Source organism: Engystomops pustulosus, chromosome 6 (assembly GCF_040894005.1).
Source record: "Engystomops pustulosus chromosome 6, aEngPut4.maternal, whole genome shotgun sequence".
Classification (NCBI taxonomy): Eukaryota; Metazoa; Chordata; class Amphibia; order Anura; family Leptodactylidae; genus Engystomops; species Engystomops pustulosus.
In genome coordinates this window covers 83,670,762-83,696,712 of record NC_092416.1, presented here as the reverse complement: position 1 = coordinate 83,696,712, position 25,951 = coordinate 83,670,762, and the positions used below count along the sequence as shown (strand labels likewise).

General features: G+C 42.2%; 1 protein-coding gene across 5 annotated transcripts in view; it reads left to right on the top strand.

The window, feature by feature from the left end:
* Nucleotides 1–25,951, top strand: part of LOC140135383 (leukocyte immunoglobulin-like receptor subfamily A member 2) — a 37,168-nt gene that overhangs the window by 1,397 nt on the left and 9,820 nt on the right. For 2 of the 5 annotated variants that reach the window (XM_072156834.1, XM_072156831.1), the window contains exons 1-2: nt 2,510–2,599; nt 25,917–25,949. The exons of 1 other annotated variant lie outside the window; for it this stretch is intronic. In XM_072156834.1, the coding sequence (XP_072012935.1) occupies nt 2,572–2,599; nt 25,917–25,949 (61 nt within the window). In that variant the 5' untranslated portion in view covers nt 2,510–2,571. Of the gene's footprint in view, nt 1–2,509; nt 2,600–25,916; nt 25,950–25,951 lie in introns of those variants that run through there. 2 more of the 5 variants (XM_072156832.1, XM_072156836.1) reach the window with 2 other exon arrangements.

Here is a 25,951-nt window from a genome sequence, read left to right as displayed (position 1 = left end):
TGACTAACTACAGTGGGATCTCCTTTGACTATAATGGCCACCTTGGGGGTTACTGTGACAATATTGGCCCACGTATGGACTCCTGTGACTATATTGGCTACAGTGGGGGCTCGTGTGACTATATTGGCTACAGTAGAGGCTCCTGTGAATATATTGGCTACATTGGAGGCCCCTGTGACTATATTGGTTTCAATGGCAACTCCTGTGCGTATAGTGGCTACAGTGGGGGTTTATGTGACTATATTGGCTACAGTGGGATCTCCTATGACTATACTGACTACAGTGGGGTCTCCTTTGACTATAATGGCCACCATGGGGGCACCTGTGACAATATTGGCTACAGTGGGGGCACTTGTGACTATATTGGCTGCTGTGGGGGATCTCTAGGGAAGCAAAAGGAAAGTATTAAAGTTGTGCTAAGAAGGTGGAGGAAATGATGATGAGGAGCTTAATCTGCTAAATTTGCTAAATCTGCAAAAGTAACTGACATGGTGACCTGGTACAAGAAGGAAATGAAAGAGTCTCCACCAGTCATCTGCCACCAGATTTAAAGGAAGTGCTGGTATTACCCATGAGTTCACAATTATCTCCCTGTTATCTTTTCCTGTAAGTGGACCTCCATGGAGACATCTTATACTATCAGACACTGAGATAAATCTGCTGTAATGTACAGCTGTCTATCTAATTTATCTTGGGTTTCGGTCCTGTATCTATGGAATAATCTTGGTTCGGGTAACTTTACTTTTTGAGTGCTGCCCTTTATAATGGAAAAATTTGCTATATTTGTGGAGGCTTGGTTCTGGTCCAGTAACTCTAGTCTCATATCTATGAAGTAGATATGGTAAAAGAAAAATACTCATCTGTATTTCATTACTGTCTATGGGGCACAAAGGGGTAGTAATAATGGGGGTTGTCACAGTTAAGATGAATAGAGGTCCTTTTAGGAATTTTTCCCTGGGGCCCAGTGGACTCTAGTTAAGAGAAAATATTACAAAAAGAGTCTTGTCCATTTTAGGACATTGTCAGAAGTCAAAGGATCAGGAGTCAAAGATTATATCATTGTATATTTAAAGGGGTTGTCCACTTTCATCAAAGAATTGATAATGGTTGTGTAAGGAAAAGTTATTCAATTTTCCACTATATGTTCTATATCAATTCCTAACAGTTTTCTAGATCTCTGCTTGCTGTCCTTTAATAGAAACCTTCTTTGTTTACTTCCACTGGGTCGAAGTCTCTCCATGGAGTTGTGATGGACACGTAGGTGCATGAGCCGTTAGTATCACACAGCTCTGATTACTCTCTGAGATAATAACGGCTCATGCATCTGCATGTCTATCACATCACCATGGACAGATTTCTATGCACTGGAAGTAAACAATGAAGCTTTCTATAGCAGGACAGTGGACAGAGATCTTGAAAACCGTTATTGATACAGAAAGTATATTGGAAAATCATATAACTTGTCACTACACAAACAATATCAATTATTTGCTGAAAGTGGACTTTAAGCCAAATATGACACCTGACTTTTGACTCTGATTCTGGACTTCTAACACTGATTAGTTGCTTCATACTGTAGTTAGAACCTTCTTCAGCAAAATATAATAAAGTATGAGATTCCATTCTATAAGTAGTAAGGACAACCAATGTCTGCCTCTTATATTTAACTTTTTTCTTTTCTTATTAGATGCACTACATCTTCTTGCTAGCTTACAGGCTCAAGTGATCTCTGAGTTATTTCCGATTGCCTTCACTAGTAAGGAATCAAAGTCAGAGATCATTTGAGTCTTTAAGCCAGATAGTAGTAAGTTGTGCGCCAACTTAAGTTCAAACCTTGCCCCCCAGCATATGCCAGATATATCTAGAGGCCTTGGCCTCCTGATAAATCTAGTTGCTGCTTTGCTGGGAAATTCTACACCAGTTACTGCTTTGAATAGAATTGTGTTATACCTAGTGCAGTTACCTGGCACAAGCTATAGGTAGTGTGCAGGTGCTGGGCGCTCTCCATGCCCACTTGATATAGTATATGACATGGGGACATAGAGAGTGCCCCGCATCTGCACACTATCTACAGTATAGACTATTTGTGGTACCTGCACAAGGTATAGCGCATATTCTATGCCAGGCTTAGAGGGTAAATAGTTGTAGAATTGCATCTATTTCAGGGCTTGTAAACCCTTGTAAGCCAACCCGAGAACTCTCTGAGCCTCCGGTGGGCAGGATATTTGATTCTATGGAATACTTTTTCTAACTTTCTACAATAAAGAACCACAGTTTTGTGGATATCTGAAAGGTAATGTCCTTTGTTCTACCAGTAATTTTGCATATTTGCTTGCATGATACTTCAAGTGTGTCTGTGCACTGTGACAGTAAAAAGGGCAGAGAAAAAGAGGTACTAACTATAGATGCTTTAAAAGATAAAGTTGCAGTGATGACAAATACACTAAATATCAACATCTTCTCACACAGATTAACACAACATGTATTGCAACATTTCTAAGAATAAACCCTTCCTATTTAGTTCAACTTCCGTACAAGTCATAATCATACCACTCTCTAGCTACATTCAATATGCTCCTATTATTTCTTTACTTTACATGTGAGTATCATTAGTATTATTTTATTACATTCATTACATGGCATGTGTTAGTTTTTATATACATATTTTTTAAAAAACATGTTATTATTATTGTTATGATTAATATTATGTTAGAAAAACACTTAAATTAGACCTTTCCAATCAATGTAGAAAACAAAAAAATACTTATACAGTTTTATAAAAACATAGTAATACAACACATTTTAGGGATTGTCTACATCTAGCTATCACTTACATACCATTTGTTTTTTTTCATCACCTGTTTTAAAGTACATATAATGCATTCATGTATGGGGGTATAGGCTCTTTGTGCTCTTTATCTGGTATAAATATTAAGCATATCTTCCACTTAATTTTATTATTGCCATATTTTATATTCAAACATTTTTAAAAACAGGCCATTTTGGCATTCATATACTTTTTGGTTAGAACGAAAAAATTCTAAACTGCTTTGTATTTTGCGATGTATTATAAGTCACTAAACCTTTAGTGATGTACTGTAAAGCATTTGGTTACTGAATTCTACAAATATGTTGGAAGGGGGTTCAAAATATTCTCAGGACCTTAAAAAAGTAAAAGCCATACATTGTAAGAGATAACATAAAAAAGTAAAGATCCTGTACTGGCCTATTAAATTATCCGGAATGATGCGGCACGGTGGCTGAGTGAGTAGCACATCTGCCTTGCAGCACTGGGGTCCTGGGTTCGAATCCCACCCAGGTCAACATCTGCAAAGAGTTTGTATGTTCTCTCCGTGTTTGCGTGGGTTTCCTCCGGGTACTCCGGTTTCCTCCCACACTTCAAAACATACTGTTAGGTTGTTTAGATTGTGAGCCCCATGGGGACAGGGACCAATTTGACATGCTTGTGCAGCGCTGCGTAATCTGTGTGCGCTATATAAATAAAGAATTATTATTATTATTATTACTAGTATGGGTTAGCACTGATGATGTAATGCTGTGCTGGTAGATACTTTTTTGTCATAAAATACCTGATATTGTCCGATCGCAAAACTAAAAATGTGTACAAATGGGGAACACCCATTTTTAATTGCAGATTTGGATCCCCCAGGAAAAGTTACATTAATTCAATCTACAATTCAAGTAATTTTCATTGACAGATGGCACTGTAATTCCCAGAAATCAAAATGGGAAAAAAATTGTTAAATAATGGGGATATCACAAGAAATACACATCAGATCGAAAAAAAAAATTCACAAATATTTCTTAAATATCTATCCAAATGTACTTAGTTGACCCTGTATTTTCAACTCCTCGGTTTGAGGTGGGGGAATCTAATTTTCTAATTAAAATTGAAAATATATTCTGCGTAACCAAGGAACAACAACGTGGACGTAGTAGCGTTCTGTTCCTTTCAGTGTGCTGGTTTTATGGGGTTGGCCACTTTAACTTATGTTTTTTTTTAAATGTGCGTTTAAAACCGAGGTCAGTGTGCTGCAATACACACAACGCTTATCTATCCCAATCGGGCTTCATCTCTACCCACCAGCAATCCTGTCTCCGAAACAGGCTTAAACATTAAAAAATAGATGTGGATTGCCAATCGGTGATGCTTTAATAAAGAATATTTGCATTTGAACTTCTACTGAGTGCTGAGTTTATATGATTTATTGAAACAAGGATTGGTATCCTACTCATGCACCTACTGCGTTGTTTGCTCCGCATGGTAGAGTGACGTGTTTGAATATCTTAAATGAATATATGAGTCTTAAAAGGGCTTGCACATGAAAGAAAATTCTCAAATTTTAATCCCCTAGTGATGTTTATAAAATAAAGGTCATTTTAAGCCTCTAACTTTACAATTTTACACAGTTGTAATGCTGTTTTAACTGCAATAACTCAGTGATGGTCAGTGCAAGATCCCAGAGTGTAGGCGTGGTCTCTTTAAGCAGACACATTACGATCCATCTAGTTGTGTGAGCTGACAATGTGGTTAGATTATTATTACGGTTTATAGTATCATAGTATCATAGTATATAAGGCTGGAAGGAGACGCAAGTCTATCAAGTCCAACCTTTAAGAATTAAATAAATGTTTTATCCCCATAACCCGTGATATTTTTTCTCTCCAGAAAGTCATCCAGGCCTCTCTTGAACATGTACATAGAGTCCGCCATAACAACCTCCTGCGGCAGAGAGTTCCACAGTCTCACTGCTCTTACAGTAAAGAACCTTTGTCTATGGTGATGGTAAAATCGCCTCTCCTCTAGGCGTAGAGGATGCCCCCTTGTCCTGGTCACAGGCCGAGGTATAAAAAGATCTTTGGAGAGATCCTTGTACTGTCCGTTCAGGTATTTGTACATTGTAATGAGGTCTCCCCTCAGTCTTCTTTTTTCTAAACTGAATAATCCCAAATTTTTTTATCTGTCAGTGTATTCTAGTTCCCCCATTCCCCTAATAATCCTGGTTGCTCTCCTCTGCACCCGTTCCAGCTCTACTATATCCTTTTTATACACTGGTGCCCAAAACTGTACACAATATTCCATGTGTGGTCTGACCAGGGATTTGTATAAGGGCAAAACTGTCTTTATCATGAGAATCTATTCCTCTCTTGGTACACCCCATTATTTTATTTGCTTTAGCAGCAGCCGCCTGGCTCTGGTCACTAAAATTAAGTTTACCATCCACCAATACCCCCAAGTCCTTTTCAGCTTCAGTTTTACTAAGTAATTGACCGTTTAGAACATAATTATACTTTTTGTTTCCATGGCCCAAGTGCATAACTTTACATTTATCTACATTAAACCTCATCAACCATTTCTCTGCCCATCCCTCAAGCTTCCACAAATCCCTCTGTAATGCTAAACTATCGACCTCAGTATTTATTACTTTACACAGCTTAGTATCATCTGCAAATATTGAAACTTGACTGTGTAAACCCACTACAAGGTCATTAATAAAAATATTAAAAAGAAGTGGCCCCAATACTGACCCCTGTGGCACTCCACTGGTAACATCAACCCAATCTGAGAATGTGCCATTAATGACCACCCTCTGTTTTCTATCACTAAGCCAATTACTTACCCAAATACACAGATTTTCTCCTATTACCAGCAGTCTCATTTTATGTACCAACCTTTTATGTGGCACGGTGTCAAATGCCTTTGAAAAGTCCAAATATACAACATCCACAGCGTCCCCCAGATCCAGTCTTGAACTTACCTCCTCGTAGAAACCAATCAGATTAGTCTGACAGGACCGATCTCTCATAAACCCATGCTGACGCTGGGTTATAAGGTTGTGCTCAGTGAGATACTCCAGGATAGCATCTCTAATAAACCCCTCAAATATTTTCCCCACCACAGCAGTTAGACTCACGGGTCTGTAGTTTCCAGGATCGCTATTTGATCCTTTTTTGTATATTGGTACCACATTTGCTATGCGCCATTCCTGTGGAACATAACCAGTCCTCAGTGAATCTTCAAATATTAAAAATAACGGTCTGTCTATCACCGTACATAGTTCATGCAGAACCCGGGGGTGTATGCCATCTGGCCCAGGTGATTTATCTATCTTAGTGGTTGCGAGGCGACGCCGTACCTCTTATATACACTTTCATTTAGCTTCTGAACATTGTACTAGTACCTGACACATAGAAGAAGAGAGATGAGACAGATAAGAGATGATGAGATCCATGAGATGCATATTACACATGACATTCTCAGCTCAACTATCAAAGCCATAGCATACACAGCTCTGCTATATGTGTGAGCTCATCCTGGAATGCAAGGGTGGAGGCTAAAGTAAGAGCAGCTCAGCATTAGACAGGAGAACAATATGTCTGCTAACCCTAAAGTCAGAAGATCCAGGATCGGGTCCAGGGGCATCCAAAATTGTGTACACCTGACTGATAGAGACAGGTTGCAATTAGAGATGAGCAAACATACTCGTCCGAGCTTGATGCTCGTTCGAGCATTAGCGTACTCGAAACTGCTCGTTGCTCGGCCGAATACTTCGCCCGCTCGAGAAAATGGCATCTCCCGCCGTTTTGCTTTTTGGCGGCCAGAAACAGAGCCAATCACAAGCCAGGAGACTCTGCACTCCACCCAGCATGACGTGGTACCCTTACACGTCGATAGCAGTGGTTGGCTGGCCAGATCAGGTGACCCTGGAATAGACTAGCCCCTGCCCACGCTGCTCGGATCATTCTGTGTCTGGATGCCGCTGGGGAGAGAGCTGCTGCTGGTCAGGAAAAGCGTTAGGCTGTTCTATTAGAATAGTGTTAGGCAGGAGTGATTCTACAAGAACCCAACAGCCCTTCTTAGGGCTACAATAACGTTATACATTTTTTTTTTTTATTTGCTTGTGGCTGGGCTTGCTGGCACTAGTAGTGCAGCTAGTACCATATTGTGAGGAATTTGCAGGGGGACTTGCTACTGTTGTGTTTAGCTCTTAGTGACACACATATCCACCTCAAACACCAAAGTGGGACAATTTATTAGGGGTTTGATTAGAATTAGGCAGAGTCTGCTGATTTATTTTTTTTTTTTTACCTTTATTTCACTTTATAGCTCAAACTCATTTTGCAAAGCAGTGTGCTTTCAGTGTCTGCTACAAAATAGCCATAGGAGAACCCCAACGGCTTACTTAGGCCTACAATAGCGTTATATTTTCCTTTTTTTTGTTTGCTTGTGGCTGGGCTTGCTGGCATTAGTAGTGCAGCTAGTACCATATTCTGAGGAATTTGCTGGGAGACCTGCGACCGTTGTGTTTAGCTCTTAGTGACACGCATATCCACCTCAAACACCGAAGTGGGACAATTTATTAGGGGTTTGATTAGAATTAGGCAGAGTCTGCTGATTTTTTTTTTTTTTTTTACCTTTATTTCATTTTATAGCTCAAACTCATCAGGCACAGCACAAAATCCAGTTGTGTGCTGTCAGTGTAGGTTAGAAACTAGCCATAGCAATAGGAAAGCATCGTTTTGTTAAAAAAAAAATAAAAATAAAAATAAAAAAACACAAAAAAAAAAAAAAATTAAAAGTTTACACTTTAATTTGGAAAATGTTTAACCCGAGGGCTAGGGGTAGAGGACGAGGACGAGGGCGTGGACGTGGGCGTCCAACTACTGCAGGGGTCAGAGGCCGTGGTCCTGGGCGGGGTGAGACACCACCTGCTGATGAGGGAGCAGGGGAACGCCGCAGAGCTACACTCCCTAGGTTCATCATGTCTCAAGTTACTGGGACTCGTGGTAGAGCACTGTTGAGGCCAGAACAGTGCGAACAGGTGATGTCATGTATTGCGGACAATGCTTCTAGCCATTTGTCCACCAGTCAGTCTTCCACGCAGTCCACCCATGTCACCGAAATCAGCACTCCTCCGGCTCCTCCACCTCAGCCTCCTTCCCCCAGTCTGCCCCCTCCCAGCAAAGAGGAACTGTTTTCTGGACCCTTCCCACAGTCACAAACCACTTGTCCGGTTGCTGCTGAGCAATTTTCCGATGCCCAGGTTTTCCACCAGTCGCAGTCTGTGGGTGATGATGACATTGTTGACGTAGTGGAAGAAGTGTGTAAAGAGGTGTCGGACGATGAGGAGACACGGTTGTCAGACGGTGGTGAAGTTGTTGTCAGGGCAGGAAGTCCGAGGGGGGAGCAGACTGAGGGATCGGAGGATGATGAGGTGACAGACCCAAGCTGGGTTGATAGGCCGGGTGAACACAGTGCTTCTGAGACGGAGGCGAGTCCTATAGCAGAACAGGTTGGAAGAGGCAGTGGTGGGGCCAGACGGAGAGGCAGGGCCAGAGCTGGTGCATCAGCGCCAAATGTTGCCCGTAGTCAAGTTCCCGTGGCGAGGGCTAGATTTTCAGAAGTCTGGAGGTTCTTTAAAGAAACACCGGATGACCGACGGACTGTGGTGTGCAACCTTTGCCAAACCAGGATCAGCAGGGGTTCCACCACTACTAGCTTAACTACCACCAGTATGCGCAGGCATATGAATGCTAAACACCCCACTCAATGGCACCAAGCCCGTTCACCTCCGGCCGGGCACACCACTGCTCCTTCCCCTGTGTCATCTGTTAGTCAGCCCCCTGCCCAGGACCACGGCCCAAACACCTCCCGTGCGAAAACCCCATCTTCGCCTCCACGATCCTCCACAGCATCCACCAGCGTTCAGCTCTCCATACCCCAGACGCTGGAGCGCAAAAGGAAGTATAGCGCAACCCACCCACACACCCAAGCCCTCAACGTCCACATCTCCAAGTTGCTTAGCCTGGAGATGCTGCCCTATAGGCTGGTAAAGACCGAGGCCTTTCGAAACCTCATGGCGGCGGCCGCCCCTCGGTATTCGGTCCCCAGCCGCCACTACTTTTCCCGATGTGCCGTCCCAGCCCTGCACAAGCACGTGTCAGAGAACATCATCCGTGCCCTGACCAACGCCGTTTCTGACAAGGTCCACCTGACCACGGACACGTGGACGAGTGCTGCCGGGCAGGGCCACTATATATCGCTGACGGCACATTGGGTTAACTTGGTGGAGGCTGGGACCGAGTCTGACCCTGTGGCTGCTCATATAATGCCAACGCCGAGGATTGCGGGGCCTACCTCGGTCCAGGTCTCAAAGGCCTACAATGCCTCCTCCTCCTCCCACCCCTCCTCCACCTCCGAATTACCATCCGTAGGCATGGCGCCATCAGTCGGTAGCTCTAGGCACAGCAGCAGTGCCATTGCTAAGCGACAGCAGGCGGTGCTCAAACTGCTGAGCCTAGGCGATAAAAGGCACACCGCCCAAGAGCTATTACAGGGCATCACGGCGCAGACTGATCTGTGGCTGGCACCGCTGAACCTGAAGCCAGGCATGGTTGTGTGTGACAACGGCCGTAACCTGGTGGCGGCTCTGCAACTCGGCAGACTGACACATGTGCCATGCCTGGCCCATGTGTTAAATCTCATAGTTCAGCGTTTCCTCAAGACATACCCCAATCTGTCAGATTTGCTCACAAAGGTGCGCCGCATCTGTGCGCATTTCAGGAAGTCCAGCACAGATGCTGCCACTCTCAGGGCAGCGCAGCGCCGCCTCCAACTGCCCGCTCACCGACTGTTGTGCGACGTGCCCACGAGGTGGAATTCAACATTAACCATGTTATCCAGAGTTTACCAGCAGCGCATAGCGATTGTAGACTGCCAGATGTCAACTTCCACCAGAACTGGTAGTCAGGTCAGTCAGCTTCCTCAAGTCTACAATGAGGAGTGGACGTGGATGTCTGATATCTGTCAGGTGCTGAGTAACTTTGAGGAGTCAACACAGATGGTCAGTGGCGATGCCGCCATCATCAGCCTCACCATCCCGCTGCTTGGCCTGTTGAAAAACTCTCTGGTCAGCATGAAGTTGGAAGCTTTGCGCTCGTCACAAGAGACGGGGGAAGAAGATTCCCTTGTTGATAGCCAAAGCACCCTTAGGTCTGTTTCTCAGCGCATATCGGAGGAGGTGGAGGAGGATGAGGAGTTGGAGGAGTTGGAGGAGGAGGAAATGGGCAGTCAGGCCAGTGAGGGGAGTGAATTTTTGCGCGTTGGGACTCTGGCGCATATGGCAGATTTCATGCTAGGCTGCCTATCCCGTGACCCTCGCGTTCAAAGAATTTATTCCAGCACCGATTACTGGGTATTCACTCTCCTGGACCCACGGTACAAGCAAAATCTTTCCACTCCCATCCCTGGAGAGGAAAGGAGTGTGAGAATGCATGAATACCAGCAGGCCCTGGTGCACAAGCTGAAACAGTATTTCCCTTCTGACAGCGCTAGCGGCAGAGGGCGTACTTCTGCGGGACAAGTAGCGAGGGAGAGTAGGCGAGCAGGCAGCTTGTCCAGCACTGGCAGGGGTACGCTTTACAAGGCCTTTGCCAGTTTTATGTCACCCCAGCAAGACACTGTCACCTGTCCCCAGTCTCGGCAGAGTAGGGCTGGTCTTTACAGAAAGATGGTGAGGGAGTACGTAGCTGACCATACCATCGTCCTAAATGATTACACAGCTCCCTACAACTACTGGGTTTCAAAGCTGGACATGTGGCACGAACTGGCGCTGTACGCCTTGGAGGTTCTTGCCTACCCTGCCGCTACCGTGTTGTCCGAGCGGGTTTTCAGTGCAGCTGGTGGCATCATCACCGATAAGCGTACACGCCTGTCGACTGACAGGCTGACGCTTATCAAGAGGAATAAAGCCTGGATTTCTCCGGATTTTCATTCTCCAACAGGTGAAAGAAGCTCAACCTGAATAATGTATGCACTCCTCCTCCTCATTGTCCTCCTTCTCCTCCTCTTTGTACACGAAAGCATAGGAAACTGGCTATTTTTTGCCAGGGCCAACTGGCTCTAGCTATAGTACTCTATGTATTTAATTTTTCTGGAGGGCCACCTACGCGGTCTTCTGTTTTAAGCAATTTTTGGGAGTGCCACATACAGGCACTAAATCTATTTAATTTTTCTGGAGGACCACCTACCTGCTCCTCTGGTTTGAAAACTTTTTTGGACTGCCACATACAGGCACTATCCAAATTAAATTGTCTCCATAGCAGCCTCCACATGTCGTCTTTTTAGCTAGCTCCACACGTTGTCTCCATTGCTACCTCCACACGTCATCGCCATAGCTGCCTCCAAAAGTCGTCCATATAGCTGCCTCCATACATGGTCTCCTTATCAAACGAACTGTATCAGGCAGAATTTTGGGTTGTTTTCATGGCTTCCACATCAAACTTGTTAACTTTGTCGCCACCCTGCTGTGTAATCCACAAAATATACTGGCAAACTTTTATCATTTACCAATATTATTTCAGCGCTTCTTGCGCATCTGTTTACATTCCCCTCACCCGCCATATCCTAAACTTATAAGAACGCTACTACACTTGATCTTATACAAAAAGTTCTTAGAAGTGCTGTTTGGAGAGTAGCCTAGAGACAGGAGCTTGGATTGGCGAAAGCTCGCCTGGCTGCGGAGCGCCAGTTCCATCTCAAGATCCGACTAACATAGTTTTAACTGCAGCACCTTTAATCTACTACTAGTTCACTGCCTCCATACATCGTCCCCTTATCAAACGAGCTGTGTCAGGCAGAATTTTCAGGTGTTTCACCAGATACATAGTGTAACGCGGCCCATCTGTTGCCGCCATGCTGGAGACCTGAAGTTGCAATCATAGCAGCGCAATATGGATGCCCCATACTGTCGCTCTTAATCATGGAACCATTTCCGTAAAAACAATTAAAAATAGAACCACTATGCTATTCCATTATTCCTAGGTGAAATATTCAAACGACCCGGCCTGCTTTGAAAATTATAATTTTTTCAAAGTAAACGCTTCTGGCCCCCAGGCCCATTTTGGGTGGGGAGGAGCCGAGAGACAGGGGCTTGGACAGGCGAAATCTCGCCTGGCAGTGGACCGCCAGCTCCATCCCAAGATTAGGCAGCCTCAGAGGCATCCATGCATGCTGCCCCTGCTGTTTCCTGTCCATTTTGCCTCCACGATCCTCCACAGCGTCCACCAATGTCTCATTTCAACTCTCTATACCCCAGACGCTGGAGCACGAGAAGATATGCAGCACATCATCCCCTTATCAAACGAGCTGTGTCAGGCAGAATTTTCCGGTGTTTCACCAGATACATAGTGGAACTCGGCCCATCTGTCGCCGCCATGCTGGAGACCTGAAGTTGCAATCATAGCAGCGCAATATGAATGCCCCATACTGTCGCTCTTAATCATGGAAGTCGTCTCCATGGCTGCCTCCACATGTTGTCCCCTTATCAAAAGAGCTGTGTCAGGCTCATTTTTAGGGTGTTTCACCAGATACGTTATGGAACTTGGTCACTATGTCGCCACCATGCTGTGTTATCGACTAAATATACCGTCAACCTTTTGTTCACATAGGAAATCATTTCACCTCCTTTGGTGAAACCTGAGTCCATTTAGGGTATGTCGCCATGAGACTCTCTAGCCTGCCACTGCTGCCGCTGCCTCTGCATGCCGTCCCCTATAGTGTCAGGGTCAATTATTGAATGTTTTAGATGCTATCTAGCCTCATTCGGTCACTCTGTCATGGCCATGCTGTTGCCCATAATTTTGGCATAATGGTGCGATTAAGCAGCCTCAGAGGCATCCATGCATGCTGCCCCTGCTGTTTCCTGTCCATTTCCGTGGTGTTTCCATCCTTTTCTGAGGTTCCCAGGTGTTTGGCCAAGCTTCCCTGTGCAGAGCCTTGGTCCCCTTAAAAAATGCTCGAGTCTCCCATTGACTTCAATGGGGCTTGTTATTCGAGACGAGCACTCGAGCATTGGGAAAAGTTTGTCTCGAATAACGAGTACCCGAGCATTTTAGTGCTCGCTCATCTCTAGTTGCAATTATATCTGTAAAATGATGTATTTTTGTTAGTAACATTGAATTAGAGAATGTGTTGTTATTCTGAATATATTTAGGAATGCTGTCTTGGTGAGAATACCCCTTTAACCGGTTAAGGACCGGGCCCTTTCCTGTTCTTATATGTCCATTTTTCACTCCCTACCTTCAAAAATCTATAACTTTTTTATTTTTACACGTAAAGAGCTGTGTGACGGCTTGTTTTCTGCGTAACAAATTGCACTTCATAATGATGGTATTAAATATTCCATGCCATGTACTCGGAAGCGGGAAAAAAATTCCAAATGCAATGAAAATGGTGAAGAAACGCATTTGCGCCATTTTCTTGTGGGCTTGGATATTACGTCTTTCACTGAGCGCCCAAATGACATGTCTACTTTATTCTTTGGGTCGGTACGATTAAGGGGATACCAAATTTGTATAGGTTTTATAATGTTTTCATACATTTACAAAAATTAAAACCTCCTGTACAAAAATAATTTTTTTGATTTTGCCAACTTCTGGCGCTAATAACTTTTTTATACTATGGTGTACGGAGCTGTGGGTGGTGTCATTTTTTGCATAATTTGGTAATAATTTTCAATGATATCATTTTTAGGACTGTACGACCTTTTGATCACTTTTTATAGAATTTTTTAGATTTTTCAAAATGGCAAAAAAGTGCCATTTTCGAATTTGGGCGCTATTTTCCGTTACGGGGTTAAGCGCATTGAAAAACCGTTATCATATTTTGATAGATCGGGCATTTTCGGACGCGTCGATACCTGATGTGTTTATGATTTTTACTGTTTATTTATATTTATGTCAGTTCTAGGGAAAGGGTGGTGATTTGAAATTTTAGGTTTTTTTATTATAATTTTTTTTTTTTAACTTTTTTTTATTTATACTATTTTTCACACTCCCTAGGGTACTTTAACCCTAGGTTGTCTGATCGATCCTATCATATACTGCCATACTACAGTATGGCAGTATATGGGGATTTTCTTCCTCATTCATTACAATGTGCTATCAGCACATTGTAATGAAGGGGTTAAAACTAAATAGCCTCGGGTCTCGGGCTACCATGGAGACGGATCGCCGCTCCCCGTGACGTCATCCCAGTTATCCCAGTTAAGATGGCGATCCCAGTTAAGATGGCGGCGCCCATGCGCCGCTATCTGTTTGAGGCTGCCGGCAGCTTTGCCGGCAGCCCACGCTGTGAAAATACCCGCGATCGGTGCTAGCACCGATCGCGGATGTTACCGGTAAGCCTTTGCTGCAATATGCAGCAAAGACTTACCGGCTATGGAGAGGGCTCACCCCGTGAGCCCTCTCCATGCAGCGCGACGCGACCGCCGCCGTGAATACACGGTGGTCGGTCGCGAACCGGTTAATGTAATGCCGCTGTTGTCCAAAATTAGACAGGGATATGGAAAACAATTAATCTATCTATGGCACCTAGGCTAGTCCTATACAAAATGGTGATACTGCCCAAGGTCATTTTCGTTCTTCAAAACAGTCCAGTAGTGATGACAAAAAATGGCTTCAATGTATTAGAGACTATAATAAAGGATTTAGTGTGGAGGCTAACAGGGCACGGATAAGATTGAAAAAAATATACTCGCCGATTGAGGAGACCTAGCTCTCCCAGATTTTGGGGGATACTTTATGGCTACACTGTTGCAAAATATAGGGGATTGTAAAATGGAAGAGAAAAATATGAATATTTGGAAGGGTATAACGTTTGGAGTCAAAAGTATTCATTAGAGGCAAATTCAAAAATTTCTATCACTTTTCTCTTTTCACTTTGATGCACTTTGATGTGGGTTTGGGAGAAAGTAAAAAAAAAAAATTAGAAAATTTTTGTACAAGAAACTCCACTATGCAGTGAAGGGGATTGGACTCTGGACCGATCTAAGGGTCTAAATTTTGAGGTGTAAGGGGTCTATTGTTTCTGAACCAGATGGTGGGGGAGATAGATTTAAAACCTTAGAGGGGTTATCTCTGCATTTTAAAATAGGAGCAGGAGATTGGCTTCAGTATGCCCAGTTCAGATATGCCTTTGGTGAAATTCCTGGCCAAGAGTGAATTTGGAGAAGAACAGCACCCCCTTCTCAATGCACTTAGACCTTGGACTAAACCAAAAGGATTTATGTCAAAAGGATATCAGTTGTTGGATAGTGGAGAGTTGTTAAAGTGGTATTCCCACGAAGACAAGTTTCCTGACCCTGTATCTTCTGACTCTAGGGCCAACCCGCATCTTGGTTTTCTGTCTAAAAGCTGTGGAGCTGAGATAAATAATAATAATAATAATTCTTTATTTATTTTAGCGCCTACAGATTACGCAGCACTGCACAAAGCATGTCAAATTGGTCCCTGTCCCCATGGGGCTCACAATCTAACAACCTAACAGTATGTTTTGGAGTGTGGGAGAAAACCGGAGGACCCGGAGGAAACCCCCGCAAACACAAAGAGAACATACAAACTCTTTGCAGATGTTGACCTGGGTGGGATTCGAACCCAGGACCCCAGCGCTGCCGCCCTAATAACTCTAGCCCCTCCCATTGCATTCTAGAATGGATCTCTCACTGATACACAGACACTGACATCCTGCCCCTCCCATTGCCAATTGCCATTGCATTCCAGTACGGAGCTCTCACTGATACACACACACACACTATTATCCTGTCGGTAGCAGCCTGAGGAGTGTAAAGCTGCAGGCACGTAAGTTTTATACTTGATCTTTATCTGGGGAGGGGGAGGAATGCACAGTGCATTTAGCATTGTGTTGTGGAATAGCAGAGATGTAGTAGGGCAGACTGTGTCATTGTGTGTAGTAGGTATATGATCTCATCATCTCTGATCTGCCTCATCTATCTTTCTATGTGTCAGATACTAGTACAATGTTCAGAAGCTAAATGAAGTGAAATAAATTGCATATAAACCTTGTACCCTGATAATCTAACCACATTTTCAGCACATAGAACTAGATGGATCATGATGTGTCTGCTAAGAGAGTCCTGCCCACACTCTGGAATTTAACACTGACCATCACTGAGTGATATGAGCTAAAACCACAATAAAACTGAGCAAAATTGTAAAGTAAAGGGTTAAAAATAATCTTTATTGTGTTAACATCACTAGGAGATTAAAATTTGAGAATTTTCTTTCATGGGCAAACCCCTTTAAGTACAGCCTTATGCAGCTATGAAAAATGGAAGAAAGATTTGACAGATCTGTCAATGGAGGAATGGGTTGATTCCTTAAAAATAATCAAAAGTACTACTAGAAATCTCTCTAATATTGTGTCTCTGGAAATGTTCTAGATGTGACCTGGTAGATGCAGATTTAATTCATTAATGATCTGACAATGACCCCTTCCACTTTGGGCCTTTGACAGCTGCTACATCTGCTACGGTGGTAGTTCTGTCACTGACTCAAAAGAATAAATAAGCACTTGTGTAATTAAAAAAAGTTAAAGATATGCAATTATTTTATTCCCTTCCCCTTATATAATGTAGCTAAGCACAATACAGGCAGTCCCCGAATTAAGACTCCTAGTTACAGACAGACCCCTCTGGCCTCTGGTGAAGCTCTCTGGATGCTATTACTTTAGTCCCAGGCTGTTATGATCAGCTGTAAGGTGTTGGTAATGAAGTTTTATTGATAATCCTTGTTCCCATGACAGCAAAAAATCCAATTGTCACCAGTACAAAATTTTTTTGTATTGAGCTACAATTATAAAATTAACCTGTTCTGTCTTACGTACAGATTTAACCCCTTCGTGTCTAGACCATTTTAGACCTTTAGGACCAGGCTTGATTTTTAAAATTTGCCCTGTGTCATTATAGGAGGTTATAACTTTGCGACGCTTTAACATATCCAGGGGATTTTGAGATTGTTTTACCGTCACACATTGTACTTCAAAGTAATAGAAACATTTTGATGATATATTTTGTGTTTAGTTATGAAAAAAATTGAAATGTGGCAAAAATTTCTGAAAATTTTTCATTTTCAAAGTTCAAAATTTTCTGCTTTTCAGGCAGATAGTCATAGCACCCAAGTAACTTTATAACTAACATTTCTCGAATGTCTGCTTTATATCGGCATAGGTCTTTATGCATCCTCTCTCTTTTCTAGGTTGTTAGGAGGTTCAGAATTTTGGGTGCAATTTTTCCCATTTTTATGAAAATCGCCAAAACCCTTATTTAGAGGCACATGCTCAGCTTTAACTGACTTTGAGAGGCCTAAACAGCAGTAAAACCCCATGTATCATGCCATTTTAGAAACTACACCCCTCAATGTGTAAAAAATCAACTTTAAGAAGTGTGTTAACCCTTTAGATGCTTCACATGGGTTAAAACAATATGAAGGTGTAATTACAAGCTGTAAATTTTTTTAGACAATATATTAATTTTGGCCAAAAATTAAACCGTTACAAAGTATTAAATGACAAAAAACTCCACAAAGTTTGATACCCAATTTCTCCCGAGTATAAGGATGCCCCATATGTGGTGGTGACTGCTGTATGGGCACATGGCCGTGCATAGAAGGGAAGCTGCGCCATTCAGAGCAGATCTGCAATGTCACATTTTAGAGGCTATAAAATGTTTATTTTCTTTGTAATTTGGGCATATGGGAGATTACTTTTTTGTGTGGATGAAATCCACTTTTCAGGGACATCATTTATGGGGGGGGCTCAATAGCCAATAATCAGATTTTATTAACTCTTTCTTGGTGGTGGTTAAAAAAATCATCTTGTTTATGGTTTTTAGCATTTTTTTCGCCGGACGTTCACCATACCATAAAAATAATGTGTTATCTTTATTCTACGGGTCATCATGATTACGGTGATACCCCATTTATATGGCTTTTTATGGTTAACTTGTTTTGCAGAATATAGAACTAATTTTGTGAGAAATTTGCTTGTTTTTGTATCGCCATGTAACAATGGGCAGAACATTTATATTTTTTTGTTTACAGAGCTGGTTTATAGCTTATTTTTGTGGGACAAGCTGTACTTTTTCTTGGTATCATGTCGGGGTAAATGTTACTTTTTAATTACTTTTTATGCGCTTTTTATGAGGTCAGATGTGAAAATTACATAATTTTTGCAAGTTATTTTGTGTTTTTTTTTACGCCGTTTACCGTACGGGTTCAGTGACATTTTTATTTTATTGTACGGGTTGTAACGGAAGTTGTGATGCCCAATATGTTGTGGTTTTTTTGGGTGATTTTCACTTTTTTATGTTTTATTGTATTATTGCATGGGATGGGACTTCAAGGGACTTTTATTCTTTTTTAATAATTTTTTTTAATTGCACTTTGCTTTTTTAAACTTTTTTTTACTGTTTTATTTTGTCCCAGGGTGGGACATGAACAAGTGATCATTTGATCACTTGTTCATTGTAATATACTGCAATACTAATGTATTGCAGCATATTACATAGTCAGCCTATGCATTCTGCATTCACAATGACCGCGGCATCTATAGGGTTAAACAGCCGGGATTGCGATAGTCACGATCCTGGCTGTTACTGCGGGATCCCGGCTACCGCATACCGCCGGGATCCCGCGGCGATCGCCCGGGCTCAGCTTCTGAACCCGGGTGATCGCCATGACGTGATACTACGTGAAGGTGCGGGAACGACCCGCATCCTATGATGTAGTATCACGTCAGGGTGTGCGAAGGGGTTAACTTAGCCAAACAAACCTAAAGAACCAATCTTGTTATCTTGTATGTAACTCAGCGACTGCCTTTACTGTGCAGAAATTGTAGGCAAGTGTAATTGGTTAATTGTAATTGTAATGCTTTCAAAATTGAAGAGGTGAAAAATGTAAATGTATTTTACAGCAGGAAAATGAGTAAAAACCTGCAATCGTGTCATTGGAACTATCTTTATCATAAAGTATGTAACATGAGACAGAAGGATGCGAGCAAACCTTCATCCACAGAACATCCACAACTTTCCAGTTCGTTCAAAAGTTGTGTGAACAAATGTCTGAAAGTATTGATGTTGTCTAAAGGCAAAGAATGAGCACACTAAATATTGATTTAGTCACTGGTCTGTTTGGGGCCTTAACTACCAAGCCAGTCTTTCTTTTTCTTTGTAGAATGCCAAGAGAAATAACTTTTTCCATCAATGTAGCCATATTAGGATTTATGCAGGGTGATTTGTAGATTTTAATGCCAGTGGTATATTAAACTTATTGATTACATTGTATTAACTCTTTATGGGGAGAAATGTGAAAAAAGCAGTACTGTTTACATGATAAATTTTGCAGTGCCATCTCCTTCCAAGACCAATAACATTTTCATTTTTCTACCAATTAAGTTATGTGTTTGCTTGTTGTGGGACAATTTGTTCTTTTTATTGGTTCCATTTTTTTCTGGTTATGACATTTGCCACTTTTTATTTTGCTTTTTTTCACAAAAATTGGCAAATCTTGCACCATTTATGACAATTATTTAACGCCCTCTCACCATACTAGACAAATAATGCAATAGTTAATTTGGTTGGTTGTTACGATTTATAGTTTGTGGTACCTATTATATGTAATTTTTGTTTGACTTTAAGTCATTTACAGGAATTTTTTTATCCCACTATGGGATAATACTGAAATGTATTATACACTGACACGCAGCTTATTAGAACCCTCATATGAATGGGGGCCTAATAAGCCATAGCAAGGCCTCTGATTGCCATAGAAACTATTAGTACCCTGCAATCTTATCACTAGGTACCAATATGGTGTAGATTCTGCAACCAGAGTTGATCTTTAGATCTAATGGGTTTAACTGTCCCCCTTCCTATCTGGTCTGTTACAAGAGGTGTCCTGCTGTCATAACACAGCTCTTCTCCACACAAAGGCCCATCAGACTTGTCCAAAGGTCCCTTTGTGAACAAAGTAATATTGGCAATAATGAAATTATTTAGAATAGGGAAAACACCAGGATGCAGACTAGAAGAAAGGCAATGGAGCTTTTGGAGGGTAGATTGCTGTAATAATTTTAAGTGGTATTACACTTCTGGAAAGCCCATGAGAAGCTAGAAAAATAAACATCTTCACACAGGAAAACGCACCCCACAGTTTGATACAAAATGTAACAATAACTAACTAGTGGTTCAAAACTACTGTAGGGGCAAATGGCAGGACTCAAAAAGTAAAGAGTGCTATTTGGATTTTAAAGCACTGATCTTGATGTGATAGTTTTACGGCTCAATATTGCATTTTCAGAGCTGCCAAAATGCCAGAATTGCATTAAACACCAAAAGAGGGACCCCATTCTGGAAATGCATCTTTGCATCTTTGAAATGTTATACAATGTTCCGATTTCTGCTTGTAATAGCGCACAACTTTGTTTAATCTCTGTGATAAAACAAACTGTGCACCTGTGTGACATCACATGACCATGGATGATTTCTTTCCACTAGGATTCCTATAGATCAGACCTGGGCATTGTACAGCCCGCTGGCCAAATCCAACCCGCTACCTATCTCTGACCGGCCCTCGTGAGATTGTTGAAAGATTTGAGCTCCCCTCCCCATCATTGAATAATGATGTAATTAGATCCTCCATAATTTAATACAATTATTGTAATGTTTTATTTACTTTTTTAAAGTAGGAATAGGTTATATACTGTATACCAGTGATGGCGAACCTTTTGGAGACAGAGTGCTCAAGCTACAACCAAAACCCACTTATATGTCATAAAGTGCCAACATGACAATTTAAGCAGTAACTTATTGATCCCTGCTGTATCACAGGTTTTAATTGTATTGGCGTCCTGAGTTCACCAATATAATAGAAAGATGGAGAAATTTGGATTGTAGCTTCCCTCCAGTGTCCACTGAAGAGGAAGAATCAGGGGACCCAGAGCAGGAGCTCCAATGACAATCCATCTTTATCCACACCTTCTGGCACCTCCTGTAGTTCTGGCAGCCAAGGATGTCGCTTTAAAATAGCGCTGAGCATGGCCCATCCTGGGCTGTATTGGATCACAGGAGAAAACCTTGAGTCCTAGCTGGCAAACTCTGTGTTGGGGTGAAGGGCTGGGTGCCTGCAGTAAGGGCTCTGAGTGCCACCTCTGGCACCCGTGCCATATGTTTGCCACCACTGCTGTATACAGTATATAGGTATTGGGGAGAACTGAGTTAAGTATATTAATCCAGCCCTCTGAAAACATTCCACTTTCTCATGTGGTCTCATAGGAAAATTAATTGCCTACCCATGCTATAGTATGACAGCAAGAGATAATTTATATACAGCTATATATTGGAAAATTGCATGACTTTTCATTGTACAAAAAATAAAATGTATTTGCCGAAGTAAGAACATCTCTTTATACAAATATATATATTAAGTAAAATTTATCCCTTTTCATGTCCTTATTAAAGCAGAAATGTGCCTCTCCTTTGTTCCAATGGTCAAATTGAATGAATTCACCTGGATCAAGCACATACATCTATTTGCCATAAACAGAAATGGATAAAATTCTTCAAACACAATGCCAAATAAATGCCAGGAACTGGGTCTAGATACTGAGGATCTAGAGAGCTATAATATCTTGACGCAACTTTAAGATGTGGCAAATACACCGATAGGCGAGGGACCATTCAACGATTTTAAACCCAAGAGCATTCATTTTCCACTTGACACAGATCTGATTGAACTTATGACTGCAAAACGCAATGAGCCATGAGACACCAAAAGACTCAACATTTTATGAGCTTCGAGCCCTGCTAAGTCTTGAAAGCCTTGAAAAAGGCTTTGTTATGAAACCAGAGCAGTAACATTGTGGTGATGAATTGTGCAGATTATGTAGAGATGTGCAAATGTTTTCTACAGGACACGCTATGTTACCACTTCTTACAATATAACCCTACAAGCAATTTCAAAAGAGAATTGCAAGTCATTTTAATGGATTTTGCCAACAAACTCATTGGCAAAGACCAATACAAAATTCTCCTTCCTTAAAAGAAACCTTCCATCATGGATCTACCTATTAAGGTTCATCTAATCTATAGTAGGATAGCTTGATTCCTTGATTGAAAATGTGTTGTTGTCAGGGATTAGCATACACCGATAGGTAAATCATAAAAGTACTGTTGTCTGTGAATAGTGAGCTGTAATACGTAGATCATAAAAGTGTTGTTGTTGTATAGTTTGGTACAACAGGTCTTTTAAAATGAGGAAAGCAGGGAGAGGGATGTGGCTGCTGGTGGTGGTGATGGAGCTAGTGCTCCAGGGAGAGGACGTGTCTGCCTGACCTGAGTTCCTCTGGTGATAGTAGGCACCAGGGTATGCAAAATGTACTAGTAGGCTACAATAGACCATAAACTTGAGGGAGATTAACTTCACCACTCTCATCCTCGGTTGGAAGTTCAGAGCCCTCCACCTTACCCCCTTCAAGGTTGCAAAGCCATTTCAGCCTGTAGACACCTTGTCGACTGCTACTGTCCACACCCAGGGACACAAGAAACAAAGGCCATCCCACAGGGAATTTTTCTCACAGAATACAGAACATGTGTCATTTGCACGCTGTGCTACCAGTCCATGAAGCATGGCCAAAGCCTTACCAATCTGAGCACCTTATATATAACCAGGCACCTGCAGATTAAACATGAGCTGCAATGGCTGAGCACTAAAAAACCTAGAAACACCTAAGCCTCCTTGTCATTTGGCCCAGCCTGTTTCACCGTCTCCGAAATCATAAGGCCACTTGTCCCCCTGCATAGGTGGGATGTCACCCCACCACCACTACCACCTTCACCAAACCTGTCCACACAATCTATTCAGCTATCCATCCCCCAAATCATTGAGAGAAATCGAAAGATTGGCCCATCGCATGCAAAAAATCTGGACTTGAGTAAGAACATTTACAAATTGCTGGCCTTTGAAATTGACAAAGTCAGATGTACACTGCTAAATGCTATTTGTCTTGAGATGCCCCTTTCAACTGACATGTGGACCAGTAAGCACGGGCAGCTTCATTACATTTCCTTAACTACCCACTAGCTTAATGAAGTGGTTTCTGGTCCCAAGGCAGAAGTTGCTTTGGCTAACATTCTGCTCCCATCCAGGACATGCTAAAACTCATGCTAGATGAAATACCACAAACTACCAGGGAGCTGTGGGCTGAGATCCAGTAGCAGACAGATGAGTGGCAGCTGCCACTCAACCTCAAACCCGGCACGGTGGTGTGCAATAACAGTCAGAACCTTGTAGCAACTTTGAGCTGAGCGAAGTTGACGCATGCTATATGTTCACATTTTTGACATTCCCACCCTGCTGATACTTGCCTATCTGCGTTACAAAGGTTGAATTCAACTTTACATATGATGGAAATGGTGTGTGATCAGCAGCAAGCAATTGTGGAATTCCAGAATACCTGGTTGAGTAGAAGTAGTGACCAGCAGCACTTCACCACCTCTTCCATGAGGGAAATTTGCTCAGTGTTGCACTGCTTCCAATATGCCACCAATATCATCAGCGCTGATAATGCCATCGTCAGCTCTACCCTCACCATCTTTTGCCTGCTTCAAAAAGTTCTTCAGACTATGACGGAGGATGTAATGGTGGCAGACAAGGAAAAAGAGAAGGAACAGGTGTCAGGCCAGTTCATACACTGCTCGTAGTGTGAGTTCCTGTACAAGTGGTCTGCTACTGCACAGTCCAGTCATGGAATACATTGGAGCAGGAGGATGAGGAGGAGTTGGGTGAAACCTAGAGCATCTCACAGATGTGGAGAGTGGCTAGTGAGATGCAGTGGAGAAGACGCCTCCTACCCAGGGCAGTTTGTCCTTGCCTGTCATGACCTGAAGAGCTTTTTCAAGCAGTAAGAAGATGGTGATAGTAGCACTGCCAATGGCATTATCAGCACTGACCATACTGGCATATTGGAAGCAGTGCAGCACAAATGTCCCACAAAAAAAGCCCAGTCATTGGTGGTGAAGTGCTGTTGGTCACTCTGGTGATGGAAATGAATTACTGACTGCTGCTCACAGACCGTTTTCACCATATGCTAAATTTAATTCTACGGAGGTCATTTTATGAAAGGCGATGGGTGTGAGGGGCAAAGCTCCTCTGCAGTGCAGATAGGTAAGAAGCAGCAGGGTGTGAATACCAAAAATGCGCACACACACACACATTTATGTTGTAAGCTTAGCACCACAAAGTTGAGCATGTGCGCAAGACATTGAAAGACCATCAATTTGGCTAAGCCCAAGACTGCTACAAGGTGCTGCCTATTATCGCACACCAGCTTGCCGGGCTTGATGTTCAGCAGTACAACCACTCATCTGTCTGCTCAAGGATCCTAGTCCAGCTCCCAGGCAGTGTGTGTTTGGGATATTGGTGAAATTATAAATAACAATGTCACTACATGGTAGTATTGTATGAGGATATAAATTAAATTAGCACTATGACTTACACTGCAGTACTATGCAGTTACTTAACACTACTTAACTGTATGATGCTGTAAATGCAAATAATACCTAGACTGTTAGTGTAACAGAACACTGTATGTTACAAATAGTACTAAGACAGTAAGTGTAACAGAACAAATATTGTAGTACAAGTAGTACTAACAGAATACTGAATGATGCAAAATGTAATAAGACTGGTAGTGTAACATAATGCTGTATGATGCTGTAAATACAAATAGTACTAAAACTGGTAGTGAAACAGAACAATTTATGATGCAAATATAACGAAGACCCTACACTGTGGCAGTCCCTGCCTGTCTGACTGATCCAATCCCAATCAGCAGCCTCTCTCACCTGACCAATCACACCCATGGCTGTGTTTGCTAAGGGGTTGAAAGCTGGTTGATCGGCTGCTAAATAATCAATCAACCAGCTATCTGCATTTTACTGAACACAAAACCGGGCTCCGAATGTCAGCCTGCCAATCGCTGTGAAGTAATGGGTGCCGAATTTGCCATGTCTAAAATCTGCTCAACACTACTTATCCTTTATCAACAAGAAGACGGCATGCACACTATGCATATTATGTGTGGATTTTTCATGCTGAATAATACAGTAAAAGTGTAGTGTGTGTTACTTAAAAGGAATCTACCATGAAAGTCAATGCATGATAAACCTGGCTGTATCCTACATGGGGGCTCCCTGTATACCACATAGGGGCTGACTGTATACCACATAGGGGCTGGCTGTATACCACATAGGGGCTGGCTGTATGCAACTTGGGGTTGGCTGTATACTACTTGGGGCTGGCTATATACTAAATGGGGGCTGGCTGTATACTACATGTAGGATGGCTGTATATTATATGGTCTGGCTGTATACTACATAGAGGCTGGCTGTATACTACTTGGGGCTGGCTGTATACTACTTGGGGCTGGCTGTATACTGCATTTGGATTGGCTGTATACTACTTGGGGCTGATTGTATACTACATGGGGGTTGGCTGACTGTATACTACATGGGAGCTGGCTAGCTGTATACTACACCCTCGGCTTGTACTCGAGTCAATAGGTTTTCCCAGTTTTTGGTGGTAAAATCAGGGGTCTCGGCTTATACTCGGGTCTGCTTATACTCGAGTATATACAGTAAATATGAAGAAAACAAGGGTTTTGCTATATAAACATTATTAGAAATTGGGATCTAGTGAAATCTCTAAATGGGACTTGTTACAGGGGCAGAACTCCTATAAAAAGCTTCATATAAGGTACATTGCTCAAACTGCTAAAATGAGATGTATTTGCATACAATATAAACCATCAGTGCCCCCCTAATTAGTATGTACTGTAGATACGGAAGTAGTAGATTTTAAATGAAACATCATATTACAAAAATATATGATATTGTTACTTTTTCTTGTTCTTCAGAAATAAGAGAACAATACAAAAAAGGCTAACCCTGGACAATCATTTATCTTGTTCAAAGTGCATAATACATGCTTGAAAAGATGTTGACAGTAAAATAAGATATAATCTGTAATGTTTTTTTTTTTAGACATATTTGAAATGAACTGTAAACTAATGGAAGGT